At 32.0% G+C, this 22314-nt stretch overlaps 1 protein-coding gene across 1 annotated transcript in view; it reads right to left on the minus strand.

Annotated features, from left to right (window-relative positions):
* The window catches only part of FBXL17 (F-box and leucine rich repeat protein 17), a gene marked incomplete at its 5' end in the record, with an annotated part of 495107 nt that overhangs the window by 430711 nt on the left and 42082 nt on the right, over positions 1-22314 (minus strand). The window contains one exon of the mRNA XM_077757341.1: positions 19870-20001. Coding sequence (XP_077613467.1) covers positions 19870-20001 — 132 coding nt within the window. The remainder of the gene's footprint in view (positions 1-19869; positions 20002-22314) is intronic.

Below are 22314 nucleotides of genomic sequence, written 5' to 3' on the forward strand. Positions count from 1 at the left end.
AGTTCCTCATATTTAGTAGTTCCAAATATTTATTATGCTTAGCTTTTCATATTTAACAACAGCTTGACAGATAAATTACTGAAGGAAAAATCTTACTAATCATGCAATATGAGACTACCACTTGAACATAAACCACCTGAAGTAATATTTTCATTCATGCTACAAATGAGTAAACCACCTCAGAAGCACTCACTCAAGGTTACTCAAGTAAGGGATACAGGTAATATTTAAACCTGTATTTTCCTAATTTAAGCTCCAAAGCATTTCTCTTTATACCACAGTTGCCTATTCAAAGAAGGTATTTTAAAGTTAAAAGGTGCTTATGTAACTACTTCTGTTTGTATTTAGATCTATTCCTCCTCTTTCCAAAAAAGAATTGAGGCAGTTCATGTAAATAAACCCTACAGGAAAAAAAAAAAAAGTAGACGAAAACTGAGGCAAGGGAAAATTAGGGTTAAAATAAAAGTTACTCTATAATAAAAGATGGAAGTCATGAATGTTTTGTCCTAGATGAATTACTAATTTGTTTCTCAATTTCTAAGATAACAAAATACAGCACAAAAGGAAACCAAAACGTCCTTTATAAAATTCATAGTAACAAAATAATAAAGGAAAAAATTGCCAAGAAGTCTAGCTTTCCATAGTACTGTGACCAGAAGGAATATTTAACTAAAACTTCTTATAAGGGAAGATTCTTTGTGATATAGTTAACAATGTCCTTTAAATATACAAATAATAATTAAAATTCAGTTCAATGAAATAATGCCAAAACTCAATTCATTATATTTAATTCTTTAAGTATTCCAACTCAGATACTACCCAAGAACTACTGTGGCTCAATGAAGCAAGTCTTTCTTTAAAAGCAAAACTTCTTTATAAACAGCTAATAGAAACTTTAATTTTTAAAAAAATTTTAAGTTAAAAAAGAGAAAAAGTCATTATAATGAGTATATCATGTTTTATGTTATATAATAATATCTCCTTTAGTTTTAATTTTCAAAGTATTTCATCTTAATAAAGATGAAATTACCCCAAGGGTATCATTATTAATAATTATTAGCAAATAAATTATTATCCACATTCCATAATTTTCAAATTCTTACTCTTAAAATGTAGTACTCAATATATGAAAGTTTAAGAGTCCAGACTCTGGAGCAATGGCTTTCACAGGGGGTAATAAATACAAGATTGGAAGAAATTTCTCATATTCCTTAAAAGCTAGTATAAAGTGAGCTGGCCCTCTAGATAAATGGGTCTAGAAACATGGTGCTGTATATGTAGTTAGTACTCAAGAAATGCTTGAATGAGTGAATGGTAAAATATTGGGTTTATAAAAAATTTAATTGATCCATGTAGCTCATAACCATAAAGAAGCCAAGGAGAATTATTTTATAGAATTGTATCACCTGAAGCTACAGCATCATTTATTTCCAAGTTTTCAATATCATTTACTAGAGCATACAATGTCATTCCACTCTCAATTTCTACTTTTAACCTTAACTTCTATTCTCCCAGATCCCAAATAGATGTATTGAATGACAACTATAAACCACGTGATAACTTCTTTACATTAAATTATATTAAAAAAAATAAGGAACTATACCATTATATCTTTAGAAAACTATGTGACACTTTTAAGATGCCTAAAAGGGTGATGCCTGGGTGGCTCAGTCAGTTAAGCATCAGACCCTTGATTTACGCTCAGGTCATGATCTCAGGGTTCTTGAGACTGAGCCCCATGTGGGGCTCTGCACTGATAGTGTGGAGCCTGCTTGGGATCTCTCTCTGCCTCTCCCTACTCATGTTCTCTGATAAATAAACTAAAGAAAAAAAAAAAAAAGCATGCAAGGGAGTACTATTTTGCTTCTTCAGGTGCACCACACATTATAAAACAGTGAATAAACCTCAATGTGGAGCTTCTCAAACTACAACCCTATATACTTTCTGCCACCTGTATTTATCATTCATAAGCAATATCACCAAAATCTCACCAAAATATATTTTGAAGAGAAAAGATGAATCAACACTCAATATGGACCTCTTGGGCGCCATAATAAAGCAAAAAAGCATAGTTCATCAGTATAAAGAAGGAAACCAAAACAAAAATCTCCCTTTTAAATTCAAATTGCATTAATAACTGAAATCACTTTACCAACTGTATTTTATAAATATATACATATACAAATATATGTATGTTTGCCTGTATACACAGATATACACACATACACAAAAGGATGTGCAGGAGCTTTCCACTTAGACTGAAAATCTTCTACAAATGAAGACTGGTATAAAATTTCATATTCTACATTCTTGTAAATGTGACTGATCATAACTTACTCAAGAGGAAAAAAATCTGTGGTAATCAAAGTTGAAATGTGCTAAAGTGATCTACAGTAATATTAATTACCTCACTCAATATATTTGCAAATCATTAGCCATTCTGAAAATTGACTATTCTTGTGTATGATCAACTGTATTTCCAAGATTACAAAAACATGAAGGGAATATGAATACTGATTTTTCACTTATAAGGACTACATGTTAAAAAATAAAAACTGGAGAAAAATCCACCTGTAGTCAAACAAATATGCTACTTGATTTGATTTCACCAAAACTTGTGTACCAGACCAATACTGAATTACCAACCAATCTAATGAACTATGCTGAGAGGGGGGGAAAAAAAAAACTTATCTGCAAATTCGTAGGTCTGAAATCACAGGAAATCTTATAAATTAACATAAATATTTAATGTAGCTTTTCTCTACATGCTCCCTCCCCACCAAAAGCTGTTTTTAAATCAATTGTATATCTAGCAATCAAAGATATTTAAATCATTTTATCCTTAGGAAAATGACAAGGATTACTATTACTAATGACTCATTAAACTGCTAAGTAAAACATAAAGGTCATTCGGTAAGCTTAAAATCCACTTACTTCAGACCAAACTAGTAATTACTCACCTAAAAGAGGAGCTTTACTTTTCTTTTAATGTTTATTAATTTTTGAGAGAGAGAGACAGAGTGCAAGCGGGGGAAGGTCAGAGAGAGAGAAACAGAATCTGAAGCAGGTTCCAGGCTCTGAGCTATCAGCACAGAGCCCGATGCAGGATTCAAAATCACAAGTCATGAGATCATGACCTGAGCCAAAGTTGGAGGCTTACCCAACTGAGCCACCCAGGAGACCCAAAAGAGTAACTTTCCTAAGGTGTACACCAGGTCATAGAAATTGCTGCAATTGTTATAAACCAAAAGAAAGGAAAGGCTTCATTTTTTATAATTTATAAATGGAAGATTCAAAGTGCAAGGGACCAATCGTACAATACAGATATTGTACAATCAAAAGATCTAAAATAACATGAAAATATAGCAGAGGCTATCTCACAAATTAGATTTATTTTATATAGTATCAAGTTTAAGTTCAGAAATATTTCCTTATATTAATCGCCTAAACTACATTACTCTTAAATAATACATTAAAATATCTGAGAAAGTACTGTTTTTGCCAGTTCATCAATGACCTCTTTAGAAATTTACTAGGTTAAAAAAAAAAAAAAAAATAGGGGCGCCCGAGTGGCTCAGTTGGTTAAGCATCCAAATTCAGCTCAGGTCATGATGTCACAGTCTGGTCCATGATTTCGAGCCCTACGTCAGGCTCTGTGTTGACGGCTCAAAGCCTGGACCCTGATGCTTCAGATACTGGTTCTCCCTCTCCCTCTCTCCCTCCCCCACTCACATTGTCTCTATCTAAAAAATAAATAAACAGTAAGAAGAAGAATAATGATAATAAATTTTAAAAATAGGTAAAAACTAAACTACTGTTCAGGCACATATACATATGTAACAAAATGGAGAAAATTATTAACATAAAATTCAGGACAGTGGTTACTTCTGGCTACCTCTGAAGGGAAGTCAGAGATGAGAGAAGGGAGGAATACATGTGTGGTTGAAAGTTACTGGTAATATGCTATTCTTAGAAAGGAGGTTCTTGAGTAAATGTTAAATAATTTTTAGATAAATTAACTTTTATAAGGAAATAACAGCATTCATAGAGTAATTATGATAGCATGCTATGAACCAAAGATTATGACTAGCAAAATTTTATACTGCTGAGGTCCATTTTGAAAAAACTGACATTTACGTTAGAAACTTACAATGTTTCTTCCTAACAGTATTAAAATATTGGCAAACTCATTTTACAAATATTCAGATTGAAGGGCAGAATGGAGAAATGTTCTCAAAGAACCAAGACCCAAACCAAAATTATTCTCCTCCTTCAAACCGAGTAATATTACCATACTAGTTTCAATGTGCAGTCTCTCAGAGGCTGTTCAGGGCAAACATCTTAAAAGTTATAATATTATATACCTGAAACTTATATAATAAAAGAAAGTTAAAACATGAGTCTAATTGTATTTAGATGTGTGATATATCTGTATCAAGATTTCTTAAATTTCAGAAAGCTACAGAAATATGGAATCTTAATTTATAAGACACTTTATTCCAAATAAAATAAAATTTTATTCCAATAAAAATTAAAATAAATCTTATTCAATGTCAACATAAGAACTCCTAAGTCCAACTACCTTAAGAAAACCCTAAACAAACATATTTATGATTTATGAGCAAAGTTTGTTTAAAAGCCAAATCAGAAATATCCATAGTTAGCAGTATGCTCAAATATATTATTCTGAAATTTATCAAGCATAAAATATATTTATAGTTAAGAGTGGTTTAGAAGACAAATCTTAACTTAATATGAAGGTAATACAACATAAGGTATGGTTTATATTCCTTTATAGATCTAAATGTATAAAGGAGGAAGATTTAGGTTATCTAAGAGTATCAAAAACAAACAAATGTAAGAGTTCATGCAAAGATGTAGGGTCAGACAACTTATCAGATTAAAAATCACTTTTAAAAAGCTGAGGCACTAAGACTCTTTATTCTTCTTACTGGAAAATCTACAATTTCAAATACATTCTTACTGCTGGAATTTGAGGACAAAATGACTTTTAATTGCTTATGAACTGAATGAAATTCAGAGTATTTAAAATACCAAAAGTTGAGACCGTCAACAACTAGTAGAGGTTAAATCTTGGCCATTAATTTAAAGAAAAACACCATAAAAGGAATTTTTAGAAATATATCTCAATTGTCAACCTATCACCAAAGCAAGCTAATGAAAGATAAAAATAGCATCCTTCTTCTAGACTTTAGTCATGAGTCTAAAGCTGAAAGGTCATGGAAAAAGAACCATACACAGAAAACCCCCAACAAGATTCTCTTTAAATTTTCTTTCAATTGACTTGATTAGAAAGGGTTATCTTACGAGAAAATATAATAATAAGCACTTAGAGAAAAAGAATTAATTCAAACTCATTTGAGATGACTTAGTGAGGTAAATTCCAAAATTATACCATGAGGGACCTACTATGTGCCAAACTTAACACTATCCACTTTGTATTCACTATCATAATTATACAAATGCTCTGGGTAAAGTTATAATTCGATACTGAAAAGAAGAATTTGGTAACTTCTAAAGCCTGTTCTATATTGTACTGAAACTTGCTTGTTTATTAGTACTATCTCTAACTATATAGTGTTAACAAAGTTAGTATGGGTAAGCTTTAATATTTAGAAGAGAATGACTTCTAACTTCTAGATAATGAAAGTAAAAAATTTAAACACCCAAATCGCCCAAGAACTAGGAAGTAAAATTCTTCTGTACTCCAGTTAAGCTTCCATTTCGACTTCTAATTCACTGTACATCAAAGAAAATCAACTTTCCCTGACACATAAGGACTATTCCCTTCAGTGATCAGGCAGGTGTTGAGGCCAGAAAGAGAGCCTATTTTCCACAGCCCTTTACCTTGTTTGATCACTGGTTACTTTTGATCTGACACTGCCCTCTCTCTAGTAATGACTTCCCCCTCATAGACCCTACCTCACATCTGTCAGAAAGAATAAAGGGCATCAAACTGAGACCTGACAACGCCTATGGGCCATGCGATGGGCTGCCAACTGAATGTTCCCCAGCTCCCACAATTTCCAATTCAGTTTCTTTTGTTCTGGTAGGTACAGGGTTAGGGTACCAATGACAGCAGAAAGGATTATGCAGCAACTGTGAAACCAAGCCTTCTTGAATGTGTATCTTTTATCTTTGCTTCTTCATCTTCTTAAATGCTGCAAACTTCATGGTGGTTACTATGAAATACATATTCAACAAGTGCAATACAAAGTTTGTTTAAATCCTTTTCCAGAAGAAAATAAAGGACACAATGTATTGTAATTCAACTATAAAGCTTTAAGGAAAAAGTTTCAAGCCCATGGTGTGAGATTAGTAAAGGCCAGCTGCCAAAGAGCGTGTTAATAGTAAATGAAACCACAGAAATTTTACGGGAACCACACTTAATGAGTATTGCCATACACCACCTAAAAAAGGAAAGGTCTTCTAAAACAGTGCACATATTCACAAAAGGTGATGATTTCAGCTGTTAAATTACAGATTCTCATACTAATTTGATGTGAGAATAAGCTTCTCTAGTCTTGTTCAAATAATGTGCTGAGTTTATGTACTCTTTTTTAAAAAAAGGCTTTAGTTAATAACCTAAATGCTAGAAATAAGAAAAATCTCATCAAATATCATTTTGGAATAATACTATTAATAGTTTTTCAGCTGTTATTAAAATTTTGCATGGGTTCTTGATATTCATCAATAAATAACCCTCTCAACACAGATGCACAATGATGGACAACTCATTATCAGGCATGCAATAAAGGAATTTGTAGGAAGTAGGTTTGGGGGCCTTCTAAGATCACTTTCAAGGTTAAGTCATTATCATTGTTTTTTAAGAAACCTGAGTTCTCTTACTTTTAAAAGTAGGGTCAGGAGAAGGAAGTGCATTATCAATAAGACATGCAGACAAATCTAATTTACCTTTAATATTATAAAGCATTAAGACAAATGAATAATTAACCTTAGACATGTACAAATACAGAATCTCAAGGATGAGAGTTAAGTACTGAGGTGATTACAAGTTGACTGTAATAAATGAAAGAAATTACTTTCCTCAACAGCTAAAGTATACTTTAATAGAAAGAAAAGGGAAAGGCACAAACACCTAAAGGATTAACCTGTGACACTAGAGAAATGCATACAGTAGAATGAAAATAATTTGGGGTACCTGGGTGGCTCAGTCGATTAAGCATCCGACTTCAGCTCAGGTCATGAGCTCACAGTTCGTGGGTTCGAGCCCCACGTCGGGCTCTGTGCTGACAGCTAGCTCAGAGCCTGGAGCCTGTCTTTGGATTCTGTGTCTCCCTCTCTCTCTGACCCTCCCCTGCTCATGCTCTCTCTATCTCTCTCTCAAAAATAAATAAAACATTTAAAAAACGAAAAGAAAACAATTTCCCACTATGGAAAAGACTACACGTGAAATACCTCCTATTATTATACTGATCAGCAGTCAGCACAAGTACTTTAACTCAAAAAAAAAAAAAAAAACTGTTCTTGACTCTATAATAAAAAAAATCATAATATAAAGTATATTAGAAAAATGTGACCAGTTTATATAGACTTTTATTTACAAAAAAGATGAATGTATACACACACACACACACACATATATATATATACACACACATATATGAAAAAATGGATTTCTATATGCTTGGACTTACTTTACAGACAAAAGCCATTTAGGTATACTAGAAAGAGATATCACTTCTAGAATGAAAAAACACAACTTAATCCAAGGTTAAAATACAGGTGGCTGAACAAATACTTGCCCAATTTTTTCCTTAGGTCTTCTAAATGCCACTTATACCTCCAAGAAAAGAAAGAAACAAACTGCATTATTCTCATTAGATGCCTATTTATGCTTCTAATTTTGGGTACTCTTTTCCCAATTTTGGATTCTATAAAACCATTAGAACATTTTAAAGAGCCAAAAGGCAATAATATAAATGGAATCAATTTATGAAATTAAGAACCACGACTTTTACAGAAAGTATTTTTAAAAGAACACATATCAATGTCATTTCTGCACAGTATATTACTCTCAAAGCATGCAGTATCAGTGTTCTAACTAAATTTAACACCAGATTTACTTACTGCATTTAAGTTGGTATCAAGCAACCAAGATATGCATCAAATATTATATTTAATCTACCAGTAATTGTAGCAATAAAATCAAGCTCATTTAAACATACTCATTTACAGAAACAACTCGATAACTTTTATTTTCTCAAGATTCAAGCGACTAAAGGTTGACAAAAGGAAAAAAAAGAATTCTTAGCAGTCTTGGAGAGATTTTTTGTTAGAGTTGTCAGAAAGCAGGAAAAAAATGCATCGGTGAAAGTACTAAAGTCAAATATTCTCAGTGGAATGTAAATCAAGAAATGATATTTGCAATAAAAAAAATTTAAAGATACAGCTTTCAATCTTCACTTTTAAGAACTCATCTCCTAAAAACTACTTAATTCTTGAAGAGGGTAGACTTCTTTGGGATTTTCCTTCCTCAAGCTATCACTCCCATTCTTCTGATATAAACCTAATAAAGAATCACTTAACACTGCCACAGAATAAAACTGATTTTGCCAATTCAGTCACTAATAAAATTTAACCCTATGTACTGAAAGATATACTATAAGTATATACCAAAGTATAAATGATCATCTTTAAAGTTACTGACCTGTGTTTCATAGAAAATGTTAAGTTTTAATAGCTTACTTTCTTGTCACAAAAGTAATCTTTCAGAAATCAAAGACTTGAGCATAAAATGGTTCATTTTCACTAACAGCTCTTTTCAAAAACATACAATTTCTACAGAGAAGATCTTTAATGTTTAAGAACTCTTAATATTTATTTAAATAGCCAAAACACTGACAGATGTAGTCTGATACTTCATTACGTGTTTTCAAAAAGACATTATCACCCCCGTTTACAAGGAGCTTACATGACTAAACTAAATATCTTAAAACCTACAACAAGGTTTCAATGGGTTAATAAAAAATTATGAAGTACAGGAAAAGCTGATAGTATATGGGAAAGTAATAAATGTGGAATTCTTAAAGAAAGTTTGACAAAATATATTTAGCTGAGCTTGAAGGTATTGAACAAATATTAGAAGGAAGATGAGAATACAAACAGAAGAATAAATGAATTAAGTTGAGAATATAATGAGAAGAGACTAGTAACTAGAGAAACCTGTAACTAGAGAAACCTGTGGAGGTAGTAATGATTTCTGAAATGAGAAATAGTATTTTATCAAGAGCATTCCTGGATTGTGGATGTGAAAAATAAAAGGTCAATCTTTGGAATTCAGTCAATTACCTTTCACACTGTTTTCCATTAAGCTCTTCACTCATAAGCCTAAAACAACTTTAATTTATGGAATGTATACTAGATCACATAATAGAACTGGCTACAACTATATATAATGAGAAAAAAATTATTAATATATCAGTGGTAGAGTTGTATGTACATGTGTTTACAAAACTATATCCTGCAACAACTTAAGACATATGAAATATCAAGCTCTTCAAAATTACATTCAAATATGACTTAGTAAAAAGTCATAGAAATACTATTTAACTCCCCACTCAGAGAATCTATAAATCAAAACTTAACCTAACTCTACCATGTTCTCAGATAAGTCAAAATGAAGAGCCAGGATAACATCATGCAAATAATTTTATAATCTGTAGGTATTGAGATAGGCATGTAAAGAACACTAGATATAAATAAATGCCTTCCTCTTTATTTTTTCAAAGATGTACTCAATAAGAAAAAAATTTACTAATCACCCAAGTGTAGTTCAATTAGGACTCTTATTTGTAACTATTTTTCTTTGAATTCCATATTCTTAATATATCCATTTTTATATCATCTTAGAGTGAATGTAAACACCTAGATTTTATGCCTAAATCAAAAACAGTCAGTTCCATAAAAAGCTGGCAAGAGACACTATAAATTTTCTACCCCAAGAACTCTTCTGAAGTAATCCACTTCTATCATATTTTAAAACCAAAAATAGTGAAGTACAGTAGCTACTAGACAAAAATACCATGTTGGTCTTTTCTGCGACCTAAAATTGATATGAATACATAAGTAAGATGCAATAATAGAATTTAAAAGTAAGTAAATATCAAAATAGTACAGACTTCAACTGGCTTTTTAAGTTCTCAACTACTGAAAACCGGAGGGCACAGTCCCAGGCAAAGAATTTACCCCAACGCTCTCAGGACAATCCATCCTTCTGCCCAGGAGGCAACTTCATGTTTAGACTTTTATCAAAAACTTTAAGAAAGACAACAAAGGAAGACAATCTATGCAATATGAACAAGCAAAGTCTGTAGCAGAAATAGGAACAGTACTCATGACACAAGTTACCTAGACAGAAGCACAACCGGTACACCTTTTGACTGAAGAAGGATCACTTGGTGAAAGCCCAAGTGGCATAGCACTTTCATGGCAACTTATCTTTTTGATAATAACTGTAAGAAAATGCTAGAAAAGATACATCCTGTCACCTGGTAGCCAGATTCAACTATAGTGTGTAAACAATATTCAAAAAGGCAAACTTAAAAAAACAAACAAAACACTATTCTTTTCCTCTTAAGCTTAACAACTAAAATAATAACTGGGATTAAGTCTTGGATATCCTAAGACCCAAGCATCTTATTACTGTGGAAAAAGAAACACATAAGCCAAAACTTCTCCCTAGATCCAAACAATACATCTTACTTGTTGACTGAGAGTCTAGAAGACTGACTCTATCTTGTTGCTGAGAATATGTGCTCATAAATGACAGAATTAATGTACTCCCAGCATCCCACCGCCATCCAACACTATAAAATTTCTATTTACTAAGTCTAATGACTAGGCTCTTTATCTCAATCCACTATCTCCTGTTACCAACACTTGAGCACAAAGCCCTAGACAGCACTCTCACACTTATATCTGAGAGATAATTTGATTTGCTCTAAATCTTTCTGATTTTTTAAATATGCAGTGCCAAAAGACAGTAAACAAAAATTACTTTTTCAACAGAAAAGGCAGTATCTAAACTATAAAATATATAAGTGAAAAATAACACCAGCAAAAGAACTGCAAGACTAGAAATAACCTACCAGCTATAAATTTTAAACCCAAAACAAGTTGGACATTTTTAGCAATCTAGAATATCACCCAAAAAAACTTTTTAAGAATATATAAATACCATTTGGAGTCTCCTAGTTTTAACCATAAAAAATTCTGTGTTGTCAACACTGACATATCTGTATTGGAGTTAATAATAGGCTAGCTTCCTTCTGAGAGCTATTTGCACTTGAGCTTTCCTATGATCAGTCCTAAGTCCCAAGTTTGTGAACTAATTTTAATATTACTAAACTAATACAATTAGGCAAGTAAATATGCTGGGTAAAAAAAAAAATTACTACATTCCAAAGAAAAATTATTTAGGTATTACCCAAGTCACTGTCTGCCTCCATGCCACACTGGGACACAGGGGAAGAAAACACACACACACACACACAAAACCACACACACACACACACACACACACACACACTCTTTATAGTTTTGTATACCTTTCAAATGACACAATACAACTCATTTAATGTTCTTACCAAAATAAAGATACCCAAAGAAGTACACTTACCATGATGACACTGAGAAATGTACAGAATTGTTTAATCACTGTTATCGTATACCTGAAAACCAATATAACATTGTATGCCAACTACAGTGGAATTAAAATTAAAAACTTAATAGAAATTTTTTTAATTTTTAAAAAGAATCATTTTTAAAAAACATAAAAAAGGATATCCACACAAAAAAGATACCAATAGATTAAAAAGATACAGGGTAAGTTTTAGCAAACAGTATATAATGAGCAAAAATTTACTTATTCTTCAGATTGAAAACTATGCCAAATAATATTTTAACTTTGTTTTTCAAGTTATTTGTCTGACAAATATCTTTTGCTTTTAATTAAAATTGGTCCTTCAAATACCATTGAACAAAATAAAACCAATTTTATTAATTGGTACTTGTATACAACTATACAAGTCCATGTAATTCTGACAAGAATATAAATCATAATTTAGTTGTTGCTCAAAACTGCATGTTGTTAAAAAACCATCATCCTAGAAAATAACCTTCAGTACATTAATGACGACGGCTGGATAAATTTGATACACAAAGAATGGCATCATTAATACAGTAACTAGATCAAAGAAATTTACGTATTTGAAAAATCAGGGGAGCCTGATTGGCTCAGTTGGTTAAGAATCTGACTTTTGGTCTTGGCTAGGATCATGAACTTGCAGTTCGTCAGACAGAGTTCCACATCAGGCTCTGTGCTGACAGTATGGACCCTGCTTGGGATTCCCTCCCTCTCTCTCTCTCTCTCTCTCTCTGCCCCTCTCCTGCTGGCAATTGCTCACTCTCTTTCTCAAAATAAACAAACATAAAAAAAGATTTTAAAAAATCAGAAAACTATTGACTCAATCTTGAAGCTATTTTTCAAGCTTTTATTTATATACATAAATCTATCTTCTGTTTGAAGCACATTCCCAAAATACTTGAAAAATACATTTTAAAGCATATTTATTTTTGAGACAGAGCATGAGTGGGGGAGGGGCAGAGAGAGAAATTCCCAAGCAGGCTCATGGGACTCTAACCCAGGAACTGCGAGATAATGAACCAAGCCGAAATCAAGAGTCAGACGCTTAACTAAATGAGCCACCCAGGTGCCCCTGGAAAAATACATTTTAAAAGTATGTTCAATTTAGTAGGAACCCATTTGTCACTAAACCAACACTTATTGAATGTCTACTATGTGCAAAATGAGGGGCGATGGATAAAATAATAAGTATATACTCCCTGCCCTCAAAAGAGTTGATAATCCATCAGCAAGGTAAACCTGCAAAGCATGATTTTAATTGCTCATGAAGAGCAATTTGGCATGATCTACTAAAAATTTGAAAATCTACATTTCTTAGCTCCCTAAAATTACATTTCTAGGTATAGACCCTAGAGAAATTCTCATGTATAAGCCCAGGAGACTTACTTAAGGACTGTATCTGCAACAATGCCTATAAGAGTAAAACACTGGAAGCAATACAAGTGTACTTCAGTAAGGAATAGATAAACAGGAGATATATATCCATATAGAACACTAAGAGTTACAAAGAATGAATTACATATTCATTATCACTAGATCTCAAAAACAACTTAAAAAAGTAAAAATTCCACCCTGTATACAACATATGTTAGGTAATTCAGCAATAAATTATATTTTTAAAAATTAATTTAAAAAGTAAAAATGCACATTTTCGGCTGATACTTTGTAAGAACAGACATTTAACAATATGATATCAAATATAAACTATATGTGACTACAAACTAAACAATACTGTATTGTTCATGGTGTCAATTATGTCTGTTAAAGTTTTTTTTTTTAATTTTTAAAGTATTTTAGGTCATCATAGTAGTTGTCTCTAGGAGACAGTAGGAATGACATGGGGTCCAAGACAATAGAGTCTCAAAGTTTATTTGCTTTACTAATTCAAAAAAGAAGCAAAGTGAAGAAAATGTTTACCAACTGTCAATGTCTAGATGACGGGCATATAGATGTTATTACTCTTTCTAGTATTCTATACTTTTCTTAATTTCTCAAAATAAAAAAAAATACAAAGCCTCAAAATCTGATCACATTTCACATTTGCTGAAATCCCATGCTATACGGTCCCCATTACCTAGGGACATACAAATTCCTTCAGCATGACACTCAGAAGTCTCATCCTGATCCCTATCCTCCTTTACAAACCCAAATATGAACACATCACCCACCACTCTGTCTATACAACTAATCTTACTTTAACACGCACCATATATTAAGCATTCCACATATTTTTCCGAAGCCTTGTCTTTGTTAGTGCTGTTTCCCACAATTGCAAATACCCCAACAAAAATGCTTACCTGCATCATAATCATCACACTACTATATATCATTGAGGACTCAGTTCAAATGTCACCTACTACTTATAGTACAATTATAAATTACTCTTATTATTGGTGTTGCCATAGCACTTGTAACTAGACAAGAATCTCCTCCCTTTAGCAGTAAAACTTAATTTCTCAACACTTCTCATAGAGTCTGGCACATGCTAGGTAGTCAAATATTAAATGAACTGAATGAACATCTGAAACAATACTAAGGAATAGAGTACAAGGTTATCAGTCCATTGACTCATTCAAATTTCTATTAAATCTACTGGACAAATGAAATGGTAATTAGCCACTGAATCCAAGTTTCACAAAAAAAAATACTATGTTTTTGCAAAGTAGAAAATTTTGAATAAACAGTGTATTTCTACTATTAAATTTAACTATGCTCATATTCAGACAGTATTAAGATGAAAATTAAATGCCATCTTGAAAACAGTTTTCTTCTTTGATAATTTCACTAATTTCCCTAGAAAAGATTTCACTATGTCTCCATTGGTACTTCCCCTGAAATAAGTTATCATCCTAGCAAAAAGATCTTCTGCTCATGCTAATAATTAACTTCTTCCTTTGATGTCTCACAGTACCTGTCTGTGTTTTAAAGGGGGAGAATGTCTTTTAGAAATTACTGTATGGTTTTAAAAGGCAAATAGATTAGCTCCATCAGTGATGTATCCATGAAAGGGCTTGAGGACAAAGGTTTGGGTATCTAACAGATCTGGGTTAGAATCTTGACCCTGACACTATTTGTTGTTACTTAACCTCCATTTCCTCATCTGTAGAATAGAATAAAAATAAACTACCTCATATGATGGTTTTGAAGACTAATTATGTAAAACTGCACACTGCCTGGTACAGTATAAATACCCATAAAAAACTTAATTATAAAATAATTTTAAATATCAACAAGTGACAGCAAATTCCTGAAATGTAGCATTCAATAATAAGATAAAGCCTAGAATCTTTAGGTCAACTTTTTTGGAGTGCCACATTTGTGCACCAGTGTTTACTGGAAAGTACCACTCTGGGTGTAAGTAAATGTCTCATCCATTAAGAGGGAAAAGGACAATGCTGAGCGAAATAAGTCAGGCAGAGAAGGACAAATATCATATGTTTGCACGTATAGGAGGATTAGGAGGAACTTAACGGAGNGGGAAAAGGACAATGAAGGCAAATATCTACTCTAAGAGTCCTGGAGGTTGAAATGAATGAAATGATTATTTAGAATAGGGAATCCCTCACAAATGTAAATTATATAAATCTGGGATTACAAGTAAACTCATTTCACAGGGTGCGTTTGAGAAATAAGATATGAGAAATGTAGTGGGGATTTTGGAGTTAAAAGCAGGACCAAATCCCTTAATACATTAACTCTAAGTTGAAAAGCAAAGAGTCAGGAAATGCAAGCCTTAATATAAATGCTGAATTAGCTACTGCTATTTAAACTCTGAGGAAAATGTTTACCTCACATACCCCAGTTGATGATAACATGGTTACCAGTGTATTCACTTAGCTGCTGCAACAACCTCAAATCACAGCAAGCAGCAAGTAGGAAATAGACTGTGAATAGGAGTGGAATTGGAATATAGTAGGTGATAGCCCTAATTTCAATTGGTAGATTCCAGAAAGTAAACTCTGGAAGGAAGAGGAAGTAAACTTTACTGAAGATTTCCTATTTTGGGAACCATAAAATACATTTGCTACTTTACCTCTTAATCTCATTTAATCTTTTTAGTGCTCATAAGAACATGTCTGAGGTAGCATTACATCCTTTCTATAAACAAGGAAAAGAAAGTACAAAAATTAAGATAACTTACCCAAGCCATGTAAGTAAGAAAGAAACCTTAGGATCAAGGTATGAACTGAGTTTAGTTCAACTCAAATAGGGCATTTGCTTCAATCACCCCTTAAAATGTTTCCATGCTACTAGAAGGAGATCTGAAGAAGTAAATTTAGGTCCTACTTCATACATGTAAGCCTCCAAAAAATAATAAAATGAAAAACAATAAAAACATTATTAAAAAGTTATGGCAGCAAAGAACTCTATGCCATATAAAACTAATAAAATAACAATTCACCAGGAGATTGAAAAAAATAAAAGTTCACAATTAACTCTCAGGACATCAAGTTTTAACCAGGAAACATTTATCACTTCCCTTAAACTTTTAAAATCTATTCATAATACATTACTACTTTCTTGGTAATTCAGACACCCTGTACTGGACCACAGCGCACTCTAAAGAATAGAAGGTGTAAAAAAAAAAAAAAATAGACCAAATAAACACAATGCAAACAGATCTAAATAAAATACACTAACCCTAGGACTTCACATAGAAGTTATTTTCTAAATAAATTATAAAGTCCTAGTACTTTAAAGCATCAGGTTGGATGACAATGGACAGATAATCCATCTAACCTTGTCACAACTGAGTAAGAAGCTGGCCAAAGAGTAAAGAAGCAGAACCTGGAGCAACAAGAGTAAAGAAGCGGAGAGAATATGCTTAAAGAGGTGACTAGATCATCACTAACTGTACATTTAACTAAATATGAATTAAAAATAACTTTGTAGCCAGTACTGCACACAAGTGATACAAAAGCTATCACGAGAAGAAGGGAGATAGTTGTATACAATATGCTAGAAGCTCACCATAGTTGCATTCCTCAAATCTATTTCTAAATCTAGACAAGTTTCATAGCAAATACAAAATACATCGTGTAGGAGCATGGCACCTGTCTCACTCAAAAAGAACTAAAACAGAAAGCCACTCTCTTTTGAGGAAAATTTTACATGGAAGTCCTCAATTCTTTGCCTCACCATAACTCAGTGAGTCTTAAAATGTAAAGTCATTTTCCTCACTTTCCACCTGAATAAAACTGCCTCCAATAAACACAGGAACCCCTCCCCTAAAGTTTATCTTACTTAAACCAGTGCCATAAATAAAAAGGTGCAAATATCTTTCTATTTTGTGTAAAATAGCAAGTTCATCTTGTAACTTCTAAATATGATTAACATTTCAAATTATTTTAAGAAATTTTCCCATTAAAACCACCTAAAGGACAAAAATTAAAAATAAACCATAATACCTGCAGAAACTATGTACAAGTATTATACCTGTATAGTTATATCAAGGACACAAAAGCCATGTCACTGAAATATACAAAGACAATGCTGCCATCTAAAGGCCAAGATACAATATGAAAAAAAAAATGTATACTCAAATACTGGCAATATATAAAAACAATCAATTTGATATTTTCAAGTCAGCAAAGTTTACACTTTTAAAGAAACACTATGCTATGATTATTTTTTAGACTATAAACAAAGCTCTAATAGTCTTTTGAGAAGATTCAACTTAATAAGAGAATTAGCAAAATAATTTCATTAATGATCAATATCTGCAGAGGTCAAATTCGATTGGCATCCTTTCAGACAAAGCATTCTCCAAAGTATCTCTATTAGTTGTTAGCTTACAAAATCTGTCCCATTTAGTGATGTTTAGTGACATTTCCTAACTATAATTACATATGCAGGATAAATAATTTTATAAACATATACTGCATAAAAATATACAAGTATATAAATATAATTTGCCTTTAAACAGACTGGTATTATTTCTACTCACCCCATTTAAAATGTCTTGTTAAAAGACTTATAATAAGAGTTTCTCAGAGTGAAAACACCTGAATCACTTAAAATTACAGCTTTGCAAGAATTCAAATACTTCTCGTTATTTCATAAATTCTAAAACTACAAGGCGAAGCTCCTATGGAAGGATAGTTATCAATAATTCAACTGTCCAGTAGGAAGAGATCAAATGATGCTAAGCTTCCTTTTCTAGAACCTTAAACTGAAGAAACTTTATTGAACTGAACTTTAAAAATTAGCAAAACTACTTCAAATTTCCAATTAAATCAAACGTTTACTGAATAACACAATATGCGAAATTGATTTCCTTATCATTTCAGTATATAATATCTTTAATGAAACACAATATTATGGAAAAAGCAAATGTGAACGTAAGTAGAAACTTCAAAACATATACAGTTAATTCCTTTGGGAAACTAGAGACTAAAAATGTTAATGTGTCAAGAAAAATGTTTCTCCGTGTTTACTCAACAAGAAAACAAATATGAGTCACCCAACAAATATTCCCAATATGTGAAGAATATAAAAATCTCAAGTTGGGTTTACCATCTTTTCATTTATCTTGAGTGTAAAGTGGAAACCAACAGACAACAAATACAGACAGGATTTCATAAAAACTATTAGTTTTAGTGCCTCTTATGGGTCAGAGTTTGTACTAGACAATTTAAGGAAATTATGCCATTTAGTCCTCAGAGCTACAACCTGCAAGAAAACTAGCAGTAACCCCATCTGCAGAGAAGGTTCATGGAGCTTGAGTAATTTCCCCAGAATCACAATACAAGTGAGTACATGCCAGATTTAAAAAATTCACTCTCTCTATCCCAGAAGACCTTATTCATTCTACAAGATCAAACTGCTTTAAGACAGATTATTAAATTTGTAATAAATGTAAAGAGAAATGTGGAGGATTTTTACTATATAATTTCAAAGGAAAATATAATTCCTTGTGGTGATAAACAGCATTTCCTTTTAACGTATAGCGTTTTGATTTTTCTAACTGGAATCTTGTTTTAAAGTACATTATCTCATTTGAAGTGCTGATGGTTCTAGAGACCTTTTAAAACTTATGTTAATATGAGACATATTTATCAAATACTGTAAACCAATCCCACAGGGCAACAAAAACATCCCTTTATTTGAGGAATACAATTAAATAGCGGCTCTCCTTTGTAAATATGCAACATATTCAGTACCACCTTGCCTACATTTTAAAGTATACTATTTCTCAACCTTGAGAAATCTACTAGCTCCTCCCTAATGATAACTTTTTCTGTTAACTTGTACCAAGCACCTATCAAATCAAAATTGAAAAGGTTTGGAGTATTATTCAACCATTAAAAAAATTGAAGCTCTGATATATGCTACTACATGAATGAACCTTGAAAACATGCTATGTCAAAGAAGCCAGATACAATATATCACATAGTTTGTGATTCCATTTGTATAAAATGCCTAGAACAGGGAAATCCACAGAGACAGAAAGTAGATTACCTCTAGCCAGGGGCTAGAGGAAGGGTGGAATGGAAAGTGACAACTAATTAGCACAGAGGTTCTTTGGGGGTAATCAAATTATTCTAGAATTAGTGACGATGGCAACACAACTTTGTGAATATACTAAAAATACTTTCAAAGAGTAAATTTTATAGTATGTGAATTATATCTCAATAAAAGAAAACAAATGGCTGTCAATATATATGATATATTAAGTGTGAGGTACCTATGTATGTCCTTAAAATACAAAATCTACATAACTAAAAAGATTATCTGTCTCATTTTATACTGAACCTCATTTTTAACATGAAGTGAAAAGTTCTAGTTCACATGTATACATCTTTCTGAACAGTAAAAAACTTGTAGCTAGAATTATTACACTCCCCAGGGAATCAGAAGGAACAACAACCACATACTTATGTTTAGCAACTAAATTTTATTTTTTCCAATTTACCTGAATTAGTTCTTTGTCAGAACTTAGACAAAAACATATTAGCACACATTAATGAGGCATTTTTAGCACATAGTAGCACATGCAAACACCTATAGAGTTATAGAATCAATTTATAAAATCACTGTTTTGAGAGGATTCTTGTTTTTAAGTAGTATTTGCCTCTAAACCATCAAAAGAAGCAGATAAAATTTTATAAGCAAGGGTATAAAGAAGTCAAAGTTTAGAAACAAAATCTTAAAACACGAAGATTATAACAAGTACTTACTAATTTGTTTTCCTGCATGTATATTCTTTGTAATTTCAGACAGCCCTTAGCTATGACGATCATGCCTTCATCTGAGATCTTGTAACACTGGCCGAAATGAATATCTTTGAGTTCTCTGCATTTTGAGCCCAGCTGTAAACAAAGAGATTTAGATGAATGCTCAGAAAATAACAAAGATAATATATTTCTTAGTGGAATTCCCGTATCATTTTTTGAGTACTCATACTAGAGTTAAATAATTGCTTATAAACTACTTTTAAAATAAAGCGGAATGTAGGCAATCTAGAATTTAAAACAGTATTGTGTAAACTTCATCTTCTAATTACTTCCTTCTTTCAATTACCTCATACTACATGGCCACCTAAGGTACCCAGATTTCTTAACACTTCAAAATTACATCTGTATTTCTCTTGAGTCAATTATATTGTTACACTGGTGGAGCTCAGTTTCAAGGAATAAAACAAAGGTCCAAGAAGTAAGGCAAAGGTCTAATGAGTGAAAGAATATTTAATTCATTAGATCTACTTCAACTCCTGACTACCCCAATGAATCATTTCTCTCCACCAGGTCATTTACTCTGAGAAAAAGGAAACAGTCTGCATATGCTATAGCTAATATTTTAGAGTACTTATTTACACACGTAGTGAATAAACTGAAAACAGAAGGACTTATTTCCTGATTGAAATCCCACCTGTACCTTAAATAGTTACCAAACAGGTACAATGTTCCCATTAAAACCATTAAGTATCATCTAGAACAAATTATACACATTTCCTTTCAAAAGCAACAGTGTAGATGATCAAACTACAAATGAATGCTGTTTCATGAATATTACATATGAAGAGAGTCATTTTAGAGATAAAATAAGAAATTTCCTTTAGTAACAACTTATACATCAAAAATTACATAAAAATTACATTAAATAATAAAATTCAGTGCCAGCAAGGATTCAGAGTGTGATGATACAACTAGTAAGAGTAAAAATTAGTACTGAAAAGTTTCCTTGGAGGCGAACCTAGCATAAATGAAAAAAATTTGTGTAACTGAAATATGTATCACTCAGCTTATAAATATTCACCAAAAATTTAACTAGAGAGGGATAGACAATTAGATTATATAATAAAGTAAGCATACTAAAAGTTAATTATAGGGCGGTGGGTTAAATGGTGATGAGGATTAGGGAGTTATGGAGTGCACTTGTCATGATGAGCACAACGTAATAGAAGAAAGTGTCGAATTACTCTATTGTACCCCTGAAACTAATATAATGCTATATGTTGACTAACTGGAATTAAAATAAAACTTTAAAAATATACAGAAAAGATGTTAATTATACAATCTAGGCAGTGGGAATATGGCTGTTCACTGTAAAATTATTTTAATTTTTCCATAAATATAAATTTTTATATAAAATGTNGGATTTTTTTAAATAGTAAAATATGGAAAACAACCTAAAGATACAAATTAGTATTTTCATGGAACTGAATATTATACAGCCATTAAAACTGAAGTAAACCCCTGACAAGCAAAAATTAAAATTTTACATAAGTTTTTCAAATATAATCCAATTAAATTTCTGTAAACAAATTATACACATTTAAATATACATATGTGTATATATGTATATAGAAAAGAGTGGGGGTGCCTGGGTGGCTCAATCAGTCAAGCATCCAACTTCAGTTCCTGTGCCTCCCTCTCTCTCTTCCCCTCCCCTGCGTACACACACACACACACACTCTCTCTCAAGAATAAAAACATTAAAAAAAAAAAAAGACTGAAATATACACCTAGGTTTTAGTGGTGCATTTTTTTCTGCCTATCAATCTTCTCACATTAGTTTTTAAAACTAAATGTTATATTACTAATAAAAAAAACTTTAAAGTTTGTTTCAAGTAAAGTAATGATATTATAATTAAGACATGTGAATTCCATTATTTTCCAAGATGCACAGTTAAAGTATACTATTTAATCTAGGCCACACTATAAACATTTCCACTAGAAATGTAAGCTCTACAAAGACAGAAGTTTGCCTGTTAACTAACTATCCCTGGTGCCCAGTGTCTTCTGCTTAACTCAGCTGATACTTAGTAAATATTTGTTGAATGAACAAAAAGGCTGATATATAAATAAGCCTTTATATAAAGAAGCCTCTGAAAAATGGATGAATATAGGAAACCATGATTATGGTCTCATATACCACCACATTCCAGTTAATTCAGGAATTCTAAATTGAGTCCACAGGTAGACTTCAGGGATTCCAGGGAAGCAGATGAGAAAAAAGGAGTACATTCTTATTTTCATACTATACTCTAAATGAACTCCAGCCTTTGCTTCACTTATTAATGTAAACAAAAAAATCACCAAAGTTTAGTGGTACATGTGATTTTGCAAACAACAGAACTCAAAGACAATTTCATATAATATCACTGCTGTTGGAACTATCAT

This window comes from Crocuta crocuta, unplaced genomic scaffold (assembly GCF_008692635.1).
Source record: "Crocuta crocuta isolate KB4526 unplaced genomic scaffold, BGI_CrCroc_1.0 scaffold131, whole genome shotgun sequence".
NCBI classification, from domain to species: Eukaryota; Metazoa; Chordata; class Mammalia; order Carnivora; family Hyaenidae; genus Crocuta; species Crocuta crocuta.